The sequence below is a fragment of the Myodes glareolus genome, chromosome 9 (assembly GCF_982192425.1).
Source record: "Myodes glareolus chromosome 9, mMyoGla1.1, whole genome shotgun sequence".
NCBI lineage: Eukaryota > Metazoa > Chordata > Mammalia > Rodentia > Cricetidae > Myodes > Myodes glareolus.
Window position 1 is genome coordinate 97,331,556 of NC_142034.1, and position 14,043 is coordinate 97,345,598.

General features: G+C 45.8%; 1 protein-coding gene across 1 annotated transcript; it reads right to left on the reverse strand.

The window, feature by feature from the left end:
- Positions 1-293: 293 nt before the first annotated feature.
- Positions 294-7,236, reverse strand: Nmral1 (NmrA like redox sensor 1). Its single transcript, XM_087910805.1, has 5 exons — positions 6,971-7,236; positions 4,335-4,573; positions 2,003-2,252; positions 1,196-1,386; positions 294-571 (listed from the first exon to the last, which is right to left on the reverse strand). The coding sequence occupies exons 1-5, from the start codon at positions 7,008-7,010 to the stop codon at positions 392-394; spliced, it is 900 nt and encodes a 299-aa protein (XP_087766931.1). The 5' UTR covers positions 7,011-7,236; the 3' UTR covers positions 294-391.
- Positions 7,237-14,043: the final 6,807 nt, after the last annotated feature.

Here is a 14,043-nt window from a genome sequence, read left to right on the forward strand (position 1 = left end):
TCTCTAGCCCCCCCTTTTTTTTTCAGGCTCCTTTGAAGGTTATTCCTAGCTTGGCTGCACCTGTCCAGAGTTGTGGTGAAGAGAGGGAAAAGGACAGGGTCCAGGGTGTCTACATTAGTCTGTCCTCATTCAGAACGAATGCACAGGCGGCCTCAGTGCTCTGGCCCTCGGTGCCTAATGAGCCCTTATGCCCATTGGTGCCTCTTACTACCATTTCTGTGCCGTCAGGGCCCATTTTCACGCAGCTGCCACTCCAGCTCACTTCCCACAGACAGGCCTTCTGGGAAACCATCTGTGAGAACAGTGGTTTTATTTGAAGGGAAAACCCCCAAACCACAAAACTATACACAAAGGATGGTTGTACCTCATTCCCCAGAAGAGAGCTTCAAGATCACAGCTGTGCAAAGTCCCCTTTGTGCTGCTCCAGCCACTGGTCCAAAGTCTGGGCCTTGGGGTTGAGTTGCAGGGTTAGGTCAATGTTCCGGTCGGGTTTCAGCGCATAGAAACGGAACATGTTGGCCAAGTCTCGGGCTCCCGGGAAGCCAAGCTTCTCATATTCCTCAGGAGTTGTCTGGAAACAGAGAACCCACATGTCTGCCTCCTCCACAGCCCTGGTGATGCCAGGTAGGTTTGGCTTCCTTCCAAGTCTAGGGAAGCCAGGGCGTAGCTGGTTGGCCCTGCAGTCACTAAGTCGGGCCCTCACTGAGACCACTTGAACACTTCCAGCTAGAAAGCCAGAAGCATGGAAACCGTGGCTCCTCACAGGCTCCCTGGCGCTGATCAGTTTAAAAGCTGTTCTTTCAGAGTCGTGAGATGAAAGCCATCAGTGCCCTTCAGAGTGGAAATCAGCCACATCACTTCCTCGTTCAAAAGCCAAAACTATTTATTCCTTTTTTCCTTCCAAACCCAATCTAAACTCTGAGTTCCTTAGGTCTTCTACAACCCTGGCTTAGTCCCACCTCTTTTTAAAGCCACATGGCCATTTAAGTGCACTTTTTATTTATTGTCCCCCCTCCCCCCCCAGGCAGGTTTCTCTGTGTGGCCCTGGCTGTTCCAGAACCCGTTCTGTAGTCCAGGCTGTCCTCAAACTCAGAGATCTACCTACTTGCCTCGAAATAAACCAAAAAACCAACCATTTGGGAGTTAGGGGCATCGTTCAAGATCTGGGCCTTCAGAGCTCCGGGGAAGAACCCACCTTTGCATGCTGTACAGCCTTGCCAGTGTGTCGGGTGAGAAGTGCCGCGTACTCCGCTGCCGTGTGCCTGCAGGTGCTGAGCCCGAGGTTCTGCCCTACATACTCCTCTGGCTTCTTCAGCAAGCTGAGCACCACGGGGCCCAGGTCACTCGCCGCCATCCCATCCATAGGGACGTCACCCATGGGCAAGTCTGTGAGGACAGATACGTGTGGTAGCAGGGGAAGGGGTTGGCAGCTGGTTTTCCCAGCAGCCCGTCCTCTGGGCAGCCACACATGACAGTGTTGGTCTGTCTTCATGTAGTGCCAGCAGCACTCAAGTTCTGCGAACTATAAGTCTGTCCCAGGGGTCTGTCATTCACTGGGCAGATATGTCAACACCGGTATCCTCCCGAGAGGGTGAGTGACAGATCATCAGAGGGCAGAGAAGGAGCCCCAGGTACCAGCCCCTCCAGCTTCGGCCTCTTCTCCATGCTGCTCCAATCCACTGACCCACTGGCAGGCCACTAGTTGGCTGGAGCTCCCTTCCAAGCTGGGTCAGGCATCCAGTATGTATTTAGAGACTGGCCAGCAGGTACTGTCTACATCCTCTGTTTCCTGTTCCGAGAGCAGTAATAACCCTGGCTAGTTCTCTCATTACTCCAAGGAACCATTGTGTTAAATGTATTTCACAGAATGTTGAGGCCTACCTAAGTTAGATGACTCCCAGTCTCGAGCCCGGTCTTAGACCCAGAGTGATCTGGTGACAACCCCACTGTTGTTTCCTATGCTGCGAACTGTGTTTCACTGTGTGGGGTAGGGCACACTCACGCAGCAAGTAGCTCTGTCCATCTGCAGCTTTCTGGGGCAGGAAAAAGGAAAGAAGGTTCTCAAAATAGCAAGGCAGGCGCACGCTGGTCATGGGAACACCGATGTCTCGGAAGTACTCTTCCACCTCCCCTTTGCCATCAAAGTGGCCTGCTGTCAGCCTTCCCGCCGTCAGCTTCCTAATGTTCTCCAGGCCACTGTACACGACATAATGGAGGCCCAAGCGTTTGGCCAGGTCCGCTAGAAGCTTGCCCTGGTAAGCAGGAAGGAGAGACCGCAGGGTAAGAAGAGGAAGGCTGTGTGTCCCTAACCCTCCTCCTCTGCACAAGGAATAACTCCACGGCTCCCCACCCGTGATGCTAAAAGTCAGCCCCAGCTACCCCAAGGAAGCCTCTGCTCTGGAATAATGCTCAAGTGCAGCACTACACTGAGCTTTCAAACTCCAGGGTCACCTTAAGGTCACAGATTTTCTTCAACTATGCACACTAAGGGATAGATCAGAGGTGAAGCCAGGAAGATCAGGAGTTCAAGGCCAACCTCAGCTACATGAGACCCTATTTAAAAATAGAAAAAAAAGAAAAATTTAGAAAGAGCAAGCCTGCCCTGAGAAGGGGTGCATAAGAGCCTTTTTGTTGTACATGTCCCATTTATTTATTTATTTATTTATTTATTTATTATGTATACAGCATATCCTTCCATGTATGCTTGTAGGCCAGAAGAGGGCACCAGATCTCATTATAGATGGCCATGAGCCACCATGTGGTTGCTGGGAATTGAACTCAGGACCTCTGGAAGAGCAGTCAGTGCTCTTAACCTCTGAGCCATCTCTCCAGCCCTCATGTCCCATCTTTGCTGACCACAGAAGTCTACTGACTTCATTGGTGAGCTCTAAGTCACCTTTGGAGAAGCAACAGCTCAATGGTTAAGCACCAAGGCCCACTCAGGTTCATCTGGGCTGTGTGACCAGGACAAGTGGTCCAACCATTGTGACCACACTGGTTAGTAACAATCCATGCCACTAAAGTTGGGGGTATGAAATTGCAGCTCCCCATATCTTACCCCTGCAAACTTGTACATGTGATTTAATTTGGTGACAGGGTCTTTGTAGATAGAACTAACAGTCTTGAGATTTGATCATCCTAGATTATTAATCACGCAAATCCTAAATCCGAGGCTCTGGAGAGATGGTTCATTGTCTAAGTGCACTGACTGCTCTTCCAGAGGACCCAGGTTCATTTCCCAGTACCCACACGGCAGCTCCCAACTGTCTGTAACTCCAGTTCCAGGGGGGACCTGATGCCCTCTTCTGGCCTCTGTGAGCAATGCATACAGGAGGTGCCATAGACATACAGACAGACAAGACACATGCGGTGGCTTGAATGAGAACAGCCCCTATAAGCTTGAAAACTCAGTCCCACTGGTGGGACTGTTTGGGAAGAATTAGGAGATACAGCCTTGTCAGTGTGTGGCACTGGGCACTGGAGATGGGTTTTTAGGTTTCAAAAGCCTATACTCTGGCAGCTCTTTGAGCTTTATGCCATGCCCATGGATCAGGATACTGCTCCGGTGCCATGCCTCCCGGTCTGCTGCCATACTTCCTAACATGATCATGAACTCAAACTCTCTGGAATCATGAGCCCTAATAAACATTTTCTTTTATAAGTTGCCTTAGTCATGGTGTTTCTTCACAGCAATGGAAAAGTAACATAGACAATGCCATAAACATAAAATAAGAAGAAAAAAATAATCAAGCCAGGCATGGTGGCATATGTCTGTAATCCTAGCGTTCAAGATTACAGATTCCAAGCCTACTTGGGCTACATAGCAAGACCTTGTTTCACCCCTTCCTGTCAAAATAAAACCCACAAGGAGCCAGGAAGATATGGAAGAAGGACTGGTTTGATACATAAACTTAGGCACACCTAGAGCACAGGAGCTGGAAGAGCCGTGGAAGCACTTCTCAAGAGATAAGGGACTGTGACCTTGCTGGCACCTTAATCTGGATCGCCAACTTTCAGAACTGCGAGACAATCTCTGTGGCTTTGGACCACCTGGAGTATGGTTACTGTCGCCCCAGGAGGCTCACAGGTTTCCCAGGATTAGGGAGACAAATCTGTCTCAACCAGATGTTTGTCCCATCTGCCGTAGGATGGAGTGGGCCCAAGAGCTAGGTAGAGGGCGTGTCCTCCATCTGTGTTTGGAGAGAGGCAAGAAAGGAGCAAGACCTGAAGTGCTCAGCCCTCCCTGGGAAGTCAAAACTGCCTTCTACATCAGCTGGGGGCCACAGTGTGTGCAAGACACACTGAACCAGGCCCCCATCTTCTCACACCCTTACCTGCTTGACTTCTCGGTCCTGGCTGCACGTCTCCCAGTAGTTGGTCACGATGAAGCTGGCATGAGCTCCCATCAGTGCGAGCTCCATGCTAGCCTCGTCATCCTGGTCTCCTCGCACCACTTCCGCTCCTCGCAGCTTCAGCTCCTGGGCGGCTCTCTGCTCGGGGTTCCTTGTTACCACCCGAACCCTGAATGTCCCGTCTTCCAGCAATGTGCGTGCCACTGAGCCACCTTGGGCACCTGTGAAGAATCAAAAAGTTCTCTGGGGTCACAACTGCTAGTGTCAGAGCCAGAGTACAGCCCAGCAGGGATTGCTCCACCACAGCAAAAAAAAGATGCCCGGAAACACGAATGTTGTTAAACTACTTTTAGGTTTTCTAGATTTGGGGGGAAGTTGCTTTGTTTTATTTTGAGAGAGAATCTCACTGCTGACCTGGAACTCACATGTAGACTAGGCTGGCCCTGAGCTCAGAGATTCCCCTGCAGTGCTAGGTTTAAAGAAATACACTACCACACCCATCTTCTTTACTAGGGTTTTTGTTTAGAGACTGATCTTTTTTTTTCTTCCAGCCTCTTTCTCCAGAATGTTGGGAATACAGGCACCAGCCACCACAGCATGCCATTTACTGGACTTAGATGTATGAGTGCTTGCCTGCATATGTAGCAATCCGTATCTGGTGTTCATGGAGGACAGAAAAGGGCATTATATCCCCTGAAATCGGAACTACCGACAGTTGTGAGCAGCCCAACATGGATGCCGGGAGCTGAAGTAAGGTCTTCCACAAGCAGCGCTTTGCCTTTTTAAAATGTAGAATTCAAAGGCTGATGGAACAGTTCAGCTGTCGTGTTTCCCTAGAATGTGTGAGACTCTAGGCTCAATCCCGAGCACCATACATACACATACAAAATAACGAAGGAATAAAATGTATAATAAAATGCTTTCTAATATAACCAGTGAATTGGGTAACCATTCTTAATCTCCTCCTACCATCATGGAGGCCTCAATTCCCTTTCACTAACTTGTCAGCCACTAATTTACTTGGGATTTGCCCTTTGTTGACTTTCATGCAAATGGAATCATATTTGTGGCCTCTGGTGACTGCTTCTGTCAGTTCAAGATTAATCTACATTTCCGTTTTTCTCACATATTTGTACTGTGTGTGTGTGTGTTTGTTTGCACGCGCACATGAGAAGGTCCAAGCAGTCGGTGTTGGTGGCGGGCACTCTCCCCTGCTGCGCCATCTCACGGCCCCCATTTTCATTCCTCGCTTGCAGCACATATATGTCCTTACAAGATTTTCCTTTTTAAAACTTTTATTTATTTTTATTATGCGGATCAGTATTTTGCTTGCATGTAGTATGTATGTGTAGTACCTGAGGAGGCCAGGAGAGGGCCTCAGATCACGTGAAACTGGAGTTACATATCACTGTGAGCAGCCAGGTGGGGTGGCTGGGAACCAAACCAAACCTCTACAAGAGTATCAAGTGTTCTCTCTCCAGCTTCCATTTAGTTATTTATTGTTTGTTTACATAGACAGGCTTTCTCTGTATAACAGCCCTGTCTGTCCTGAAACTCACTTTGTAGGCCAGGCTGGCTTTGAACTCAGAGATCTGCCTGCCTCTGAGTGCTGGGATTAAAGGCATGTGCCACTACCACCCAGCATCCCAGCCTCCTACTATAACCTCTCCTAGCCAGGTGGTGGCCAGTCTACCTGTTGTCTCAGCTACTCCAGGGGCTGATGAGGAGGGCAGTTTGGACCTCAGGAGTTTAAAGCCAGCTGCCCTGATGACACAATCCACCTTAAAAAAGGATCAGGTGTGGTGGCCCATACCTTTAAGCCCAGCACTCAGGAAGCAGAGGCAGATGGATCTCTGTGAGTTTGAGGCCAGCCTGGTCTACAGAGTGAGTGCCAGGACAGCCAGAACTTTATTAAAAAAAAAAAAAAAAAAAAGCATCTTTCCAGCTCCATTATTCATTAGTTTATTTTGAGAAGGCCTGGAAGTCAGAGTCACCTGCTTCTGCTCCCAAATACCAAAATTAGCCTTCCCCCCCCTTTCAGATATATAAATTCTTAAAAAAACAAAACAAAAACTTTTCCAAGGCTAATGATTGAACCTAGAACTTCCCAAATACTGGGCAAAGGTTTTCCCCTCAGTTGCACACTGAACTGCTGAACCGTGGTGGCGGTAGGTTATTCATCTATTTTACGTGAGTGGTGTTTTTCTGAAAGGAAAGCAGAGCGGACAGGAAAGTGTGTGGAAGCGAAGGTGCATGCTGCTGTCTGAGAATGTGGCCGACGTTTATATTTACTCTGGTACAACACCAAGGAAATTTATCTGGGGGAGGAGGAAGGGAGAAAATTTAATTTGGTATTCTGTGCAAATACATAGGCTAGCGCGTGTGCGTGCACACACACGGAAGTTGCTCTGAAGACCATCTGGCCTTGAAACTCTCAGAAAGCCTCCAGTCTCTGCCTTCTGAGTCCTCAGATTAAAGGTGTGTGAGCCACCACGCCGGCATATATATATCCAAACTGTACTCAGGTTTTGCCGCCCCCGCCCACCCATATGCCTATTAGAACCACAGCCGCTCTTCCTACACACGAGGGGCGGGACTGCCAGGCCTGGCTCGCTCACCTGTGGCTCCAAAAACCACCACCAGTTTCTTATCGGCCATGGGGCCCAGGGCCGAAGGAGCGTGTTCCCGAGAGGCCTGGAGTGACGGAGTTGAGGAAGGGCAGGATCTCCGCCCGGAGCCGTCCGGTCCCTGAATGATTTCCGAGATCCCGTTTGGTTATACCCAGTGTCCTGGAGGTTCTCTGCTTCCAGCACCCAGACCGCAACTCGGGTGACAAAGGCTGGGAGGGGAAGATGGGGGTGGGGGAAATAGGATTTGGCGGGATCCGCGGGCCTGCAGCAGAGTCCACTAAAAGGGGGGGGGGAGGCAATCCTATGCAAGCCACCAGCCCCCACTGTAGCCTCCAGGCTACCCTTGCAGAACCCCTCCAGGCCTCACTATCCGTGTAGCCAGGCGGATGCCAGGCTTCCGAGCCCCTGCGGTCCTGTTCCTGACTCTGCTCCTGCTCACTCAACCTGCTCCCCCCCCCTCGCTGCCTTGGATGGTTCCTCCCTTCATGCTAAGGCTGCTTCTGGGTTTAAGTATTTGAATGTGTACTCTGCCCTGAGTGTGCCGGTCCGTTTTGTCCAAAGCTCTCATGGCACATAACTGGGGGTGGGGGGGGTGGGGATAGGGGTGATCTGTTGGACGAATACCTGTCTCAGCCTCCAGAGTGCTGGAACTAGAGGTATGGATTATCATGCTTGGCTAGTTATGTGAAACATAGATCTAAACTCATAAAATGTTTTTGGCATTATCATCATTATTATTGATGAGGTCCCACTATGTAATCTCGTCTGGCCTGGAACTTGATATCTAGGCCGGGCTCTGCCTCACCAGTGCTGGTGACACAGCCCGTCTTGATTACTATTTTGATACATACATGAACGTCTATCTTCATTTGCACCTAATTATTAAGTGTCGGTGGTTCTTAACCCTCTGCGGCCATCTGTGGGACTGCCTGACTCACTTTTGCAGGAACTGCAATCTTTTTTTGAGACAGTTTCTCTGTGTAACAGTCCTGGCTGTATATTTAACAAGTGGTGCTGGCATAACTGGATATCAACATGTAGAAGAATGAAAATAGACCCATATCTATCACCATGCACAAAACTCAAGTCCAAATGGATCAAAGACCTCAACATAAAGCCAGCCACACTGAACGTTATAGAAGAGAAAGTGGGAAGTACACTTGAACACATTAGCATAGGGAACCTCTTCTTAAATAGAACCCCAGCAGCATAGACACTGAGAAAAACAATTAATAAATGGAACCTTCTGAAACTGAAAAGCCTCTGTAAAGCAAAGGATATGGCCAACAAGGCAAAACGACAGCCTACAGAATGGGAAAAGATCTTCATCAACCCTACATCAGACAGAGGTCTGATCTCCAAAATATACAAAGAACTCAAGAAATTGGACACCAAAAGATCACATAATCCAATTTTAAAAAAAAATGGAGTACAGACCTAAACAGAGAACTCTCAACAGAGGAATCTAAAATGACTGAAAGACACTAAAAGAAATGTTCAGCATCCTTAGTCAGAGAAATGCAAATCAAAACAACTCTGAGATTCCATCTCATACCTGTAAGAATGTCCAAGATCAAAAACACTGATGACAACTTATGCTAGAGAGGTTGTGGAGAAAAGGGAATACTCTCCATACTTTCAAAAAAATACATGTGTTTATTACTTAATATGTGCACTTTTATGTTTGTATTTTACTTCCAAATGTCATTTATGAATTTTTATTTTTTAATTTTTTGTTGGTTTTGGTTTTGGTTTTCACCAGACTGGCCTCACACTCAAGGGATCCGCTTGCCTCTGCCTCTGCCTTCCGAGTGCTGGGAGTAAAGGTGTGCGCCACCACCGCCCAGCTCACAATGACGTTTTTATGAACGTATAAACGTGTTTTTATCATGCTCACCACCATCTTTTGTTGATTCCCATCCTTTCCAGCCAGTCTATCACCTTCTGCTCTTATATTTGTTTTCTTATTTTACTCTGTTTTAAACATTTTAAAAATACTTAAAATATTTTATTCTATATTAAATTTTGTCTATATGTGTTTGTGCATGTGTGTGCAGATATCTGTATAGATCCCTGGAACCGGAGTCACATGTGTTTGTGAGAATCCCCATGTGCGTTCTAGGGACTGAACTGGGATCCTGTAGAAAAGCAGCAAGCGAGTACTCAATTATTAAGACATCTCTCTAGCCCCCCTTTTTTTTCCTTAATGTTTTTTTGAGAAAATTTTTTTTCCTTAATGATTTCGTTAGGGTTGCTTACAGGAGGAGCATGGGTGAAAGGAGTATGTACAGGAGCATGGGCATCCATTTATGAATTTATTTTGCATATGTCATCTCTACCACCCTATTATATTATGCTTCTGTGCCAATGAGACAAAGGGAATTCATGTCTTTCTGGGGTATTGAGCAGGTGTCGGGCATTTGTAGAGCGTTGTAAGCATCTGTTAAAATCACTATTAAATGCTAATGATAAGTTCTGCAGGTTCTTACTGCTTCGCTCTCCTGCGAATAAGCAGAGCCTTTGGGGAGCGGGGCGATCTAATTCCCTAATTAGCAGCTGGTGGACTTTTTTTCTGCTGCCTTATGTAAAAGACCTGTCAGTCAAACAGTCAGCTGGACTGGATTATGCCAGCACCAGCCAGCTGGAACACTTCACAGACACCTGGAGAAAACTAAGGATCACAGGATTGCTTTTCTGAAGGCACAGCTTTGGTGAGGGCTGTTGGAAAATCTGCTATGCCAACTTATTGCTTACCAAGAAGCCTCAGTGAACTTTGACCTTGCAACTATTTCTATCTAGGCAGAGGGGGAACGTGTCTCTTTGTGACTTAGCAAAACATTACCTGGCCTGTGCTAAGAGGCAAGGTAATGATTACTCCAAGCTCAAGTCTCAGTGTCTCTTGTACGTGCTTAAGAGGCAAGACTGTGATTGGTCCAAAACAAATAGCTAAAGTTTGTCCAAAGCAAATAGCTATGATTGGTCATCGGTCCAAACACCCTTCTCAGGGCGCTTAGTCAGGCTCACCTAGTGGACTGGCCATGAGACTTCTCCCGTGAGCCTCAGCTGGTGCTGTAGGTCCTCCCAGCAGTTTCTCAATGGGAGGGGTTTGGGGTTTGTGCTGTGTTTTTTCTTTTCTCTTTTCAGTAGAGTTGGCAGAGTTATGACGGAGGAAGCAATGCCAGGCGGTGATGGCGCACACTTTTAATCCCAGCACTCAGAAGGCTGTCGGGTGTTCTGTGTTACCTGGATTGGCCAAAGAGGTCATTCGAAGATGAATTCTTTAGGCCTGTGTGGCAGCAGGGAGGTCCAGCCTCTGATGGACTAAACCTTGAACAGCTGTGTAACCTTATTTATTGATTGTTGCACAAAGCTGTTTTTTCGGTATTTTGGGGGCAAACAAGTTCCTCATACCAAAGCCCCCGATCTAATCTATATGTCCTCTGAAGGAAAGCATCACGCCCCGGCCACTTAGTTCGTATTGTGTTTGCAGTACCCAGTAATCCAAGAGCTCCAGGTGTGCCAGAAGCATCTGTGACCAGAGTAATGCAAAGTCTGCAAAGCCGCTTTAAAAAGACAGCTCTATAAACCACAGACAACAGTCACTGGTTCCCAGCTTAAAGAAAGCAGCTATTCTGTTCTAATGATTGCCCTATCTCCAGTGACTGTTAGATTCCTACAACAGGAGGCAGAGACAGGCAGGTCTCTGTGAATTCAAGGCCAGCCTGGCCTACAGAGAGCTCCAGGACAGCCAGGGCTACACAAAGAAACCCTGTCTCTGGGAGAAAAAAAAAGGACAGGGGCTGGAGAGATGGCTCAGGGATTAACAGCACTGTCTGCTCTTCCAAAGGTCCTGAGTTCAAGTCTCAGCAATCACATGGTGGCTCAAAAACATCTATAACACGATTAATAAAAGCTCAGGGTCAGAAATTGGGTGTCAACCTCAAGACCTAAAAAGGAAAACAGCCAGCCACTGGCTCTTACCCTCAACCTCAGTCTGAAATGGCGATCCTGCCTCCTGGAATCTCAGAAGGAGACTGCGTCTGAGAGCTGTCGACCCCATTTTATAATCCTCTCGGAGGGTTGGGATCAAAGGCATGCACGTCCAGTTTCTATGGCAACTAGTGTGGCTATGGGGATTAAAGGTGTGTGTCTTTATGGCTACTGAGATTAAAGGTGTGTGTCATTGCGGCTACTGTGTGTCATTATAATCTGGTCTGTAAGGCTAACCAGTGGCACTGTTTTACTCTCAGATCTTAAGGTAATCTTAATTTATTAAAATACAGTTGAAATGCCACTATGTTTCCCCTTTTCATCTAAAAAAAATTAAAAAGGCTATAACTAATACAAGAAAACTATATACAGTAAGTACATCGACTATATACAATATAAAAGGCAATAAATACATCAAAAATATCTAGTCCATTTTTATTTGACAAATTCAGAAAAAATATTTCATATTTATCCTATCTTGGTGAGTCCAAAGTTTTCTACCTAATTTAATTTCTATCATAACTTGCTTTCTGTGTTCGGTAAATTATATCTATAGCTATCTAATCTTCAGCTCCCTCAGAAACCCAAGAAGGAAATGATATTAACTGAGTAAGCAGAAGTGCAAGCAAGAGACTTCCAAAAAATATGAGTAAGGACAGAAACATCTGGCTGTCTGGACAGTCACCAAAAGTTTCTCTGCAATGTTGAGGCATCTGTCTTCGCCCTACAGGCCTCGCGTATTCGGCAGACTTTTCTGTGAAGCATGATATTTTGTGTCCTTCTTGTCTAATTAGGACAGCATACTGTCAGCAATTGAGGCAGGGGCATTTTCTTGCCCAGTGGCTTAATTTTGCCACAAAGAAAGTAAACTCCATGTGGAGTGTCTTCGATGCATATGGTCTTCTACGAAGTAGATTGGTGCTTCCAGGAGCAAACACGTCTCATTGTCATAAAAAGAATAACCTATCTTATTAAAACATCTTAAATGCCATATTCTGTAGATCTCTGAAGAGTTTGAAGATGACCTATCTATCTAAATTATATCTTTGTTTGACCTTGAAAACATACCTAATGTGACTACAAGTTTGATTATACTAGGTGATTAACTACTAACTTATATTTCTTTATTATCTTAAGCAGTTGATTATAATTTTCAAGGACTAGAAATTTGCATTACCTTGCTAAAAGAGCTGTGTAGGTACAATACCCTGAACAAAATTAGGAATGTATATACAGTATGTTTTAACAAAATTAATCTCAATTTGCATCAATATAAAAATTTTTATACAATATATAAAAGTAAAACCAATGTAAACATTTAAAACTAAAAGTTGCTTTTAATAGGTAGATTCAATAATCTACCTTTCTACCTTATATCTGTACCCTCCCTTTTTCTCTTCAGAGTACCTTTCTATCTTATCATGTTTATATCCCTTTTTTGCTTTTCCTTTTTTTCTTTCTTTTTCTTTTTTTTTAAGACAGGGTTATGCTTGTTTTTTTCAAAACAAAAACCTTGAATCTATTTTTTTTGTTTAGCTTTCTTCCTGATGATTACCCATAACAACTTATAACCAACACATTAAACAAAAACAAACATCCATAATCCATTTGGGGGGAATTTGGATGTAGTTTTCTAGGCTACTTCATGCTGATTCCTTACTGGAGTATTCTGTGAAGCTGGATCATTTCAGTCAGCCAGCAGTTTTTTTGTTTGTTTCTTTGTTTGTTTTTTTTGTTTTTTGAGACAGGGTTTCTCTGTGGCTTTGGAGCCTGTTGTCCTGGAACTAGCTCATTTAGACCAGACTGGACTCAAATTTACAGAGATCCACCTGTCTCTACCTCCTCTCCTGAGTGCTGAGATTAAAGGCCTGTACCACCACTGCTTGGCTCAGCCAGCAATCTTGAAGCTGTTCTGGATGTAGAACTCAAAGTAAACTGCAACAAATGTACTCTGAAACATTGGATCATCTGAGTCATCTGTTCTCATTGGAGATTTTTCAGTAGGTCTTCCTTGATCAAACCTTATTTTTCTTAAGAATGAATCCATAGGCTCTCATTTCCAAAATCTCTTCTCCAAAGTAACATACATCTTGACTTAAATTTTGAAGTCAAGGCATTTTCAAAATATAAATGTTGGATTAATCCAGCAGCATTTATAATCAAATGTCTTTTAGCACCTGTTGATCCTCCCTCAGAAGTCAAACAATTCAAAGACAATACAATAACATACAGCATCCAAATTCTCTGTGTATTTTCCATTTTTACATGAAAGCTAAGCCGGAGCAGATGGGAGCTAGGAGCACTAGTTTTTCTCCGGAACCCAAGTGGCTAGGTTTGGGTCCAGCTCCTATAGCTGGAATTCCAATCCCAACTCTAACCTGGGGTGCTGGCTAAAAAAAAAAAAAAAAAAAAACCTCAGGCAAACGGCACCTTCGTGAATTCGTACCCCAAAATGTTGGGTGCCAAATGAAGCTTGATTACTAGAATCTTAGTGTCAGAAATTGGGGTTCTGTGGAAGTGTTGAAATCTTCCTAGCCTGTGGGTACACTGTGCACCTGAACATGGAGAAGCAGAAACAGAACATTTGGGGGCTGGGTGGACATTCCTCAGTGAGAGAGCTTGTTCAAAATCTGGAATTCTATCTCTAGTACGAAAACAAACAAAAAATGTAATAGGTAAAAAATAGTTAAAAAAGTGGCTGGAGGGCTGGAGAGATGGCTCAGTGGTTAAGAGCGTTGCCTGCTCTTCCAAAGGTCCTGGCAGCCACATGGTGGCTCACAACCATCTGTAATGAGGTTGGGCGCCCTCTTCTGGCCTGCAGACATACACACAGAAAGAATATTGTATACATAATAAATAAATATTTTTAAAAAAGTGGCTGGAAGGCTGGGTAGTGGTGGTGCACGCCTTTAATCCCAGCACTCAGGAGGCAGAGGCAGGCAGATCTCTGTGAGTTCGAGGCCAGCCTGGTCTACAAGAGCTAGTTCCAGGACAGGCAGGGCTGTTACACAGAGAACACCCCCCCCCCCCCCCCCCCCCCCCCCCCCCCCCCCCCCGTCTTGAAAAACCAA

Excerpts from the sequence above, each read along its gene's own strand:
- Nmral1 (XM_087910805.1), bottom strand. The coding sequence starts at position 7,010 with ATGGCCGATAAGAAACTGGTGGTGGTTTTTGGAGCCACAG. Across the intron at positions 1,387-2,002 it reads TGGACAGAGCTACTTGCTGC|ACTTGCCCATGGGTGACGTC; the intron begins GTGAGTGTGCCC and ends CTGTCCTCACAG. Across the intron at positions 572-1,195 it reads AGGCTGTACAGCATGCAAAG|ACAACTCCTGAGGAATATGA; the intron begins GTGGGTTCTTCC and ends CTCTGTTTCCAG.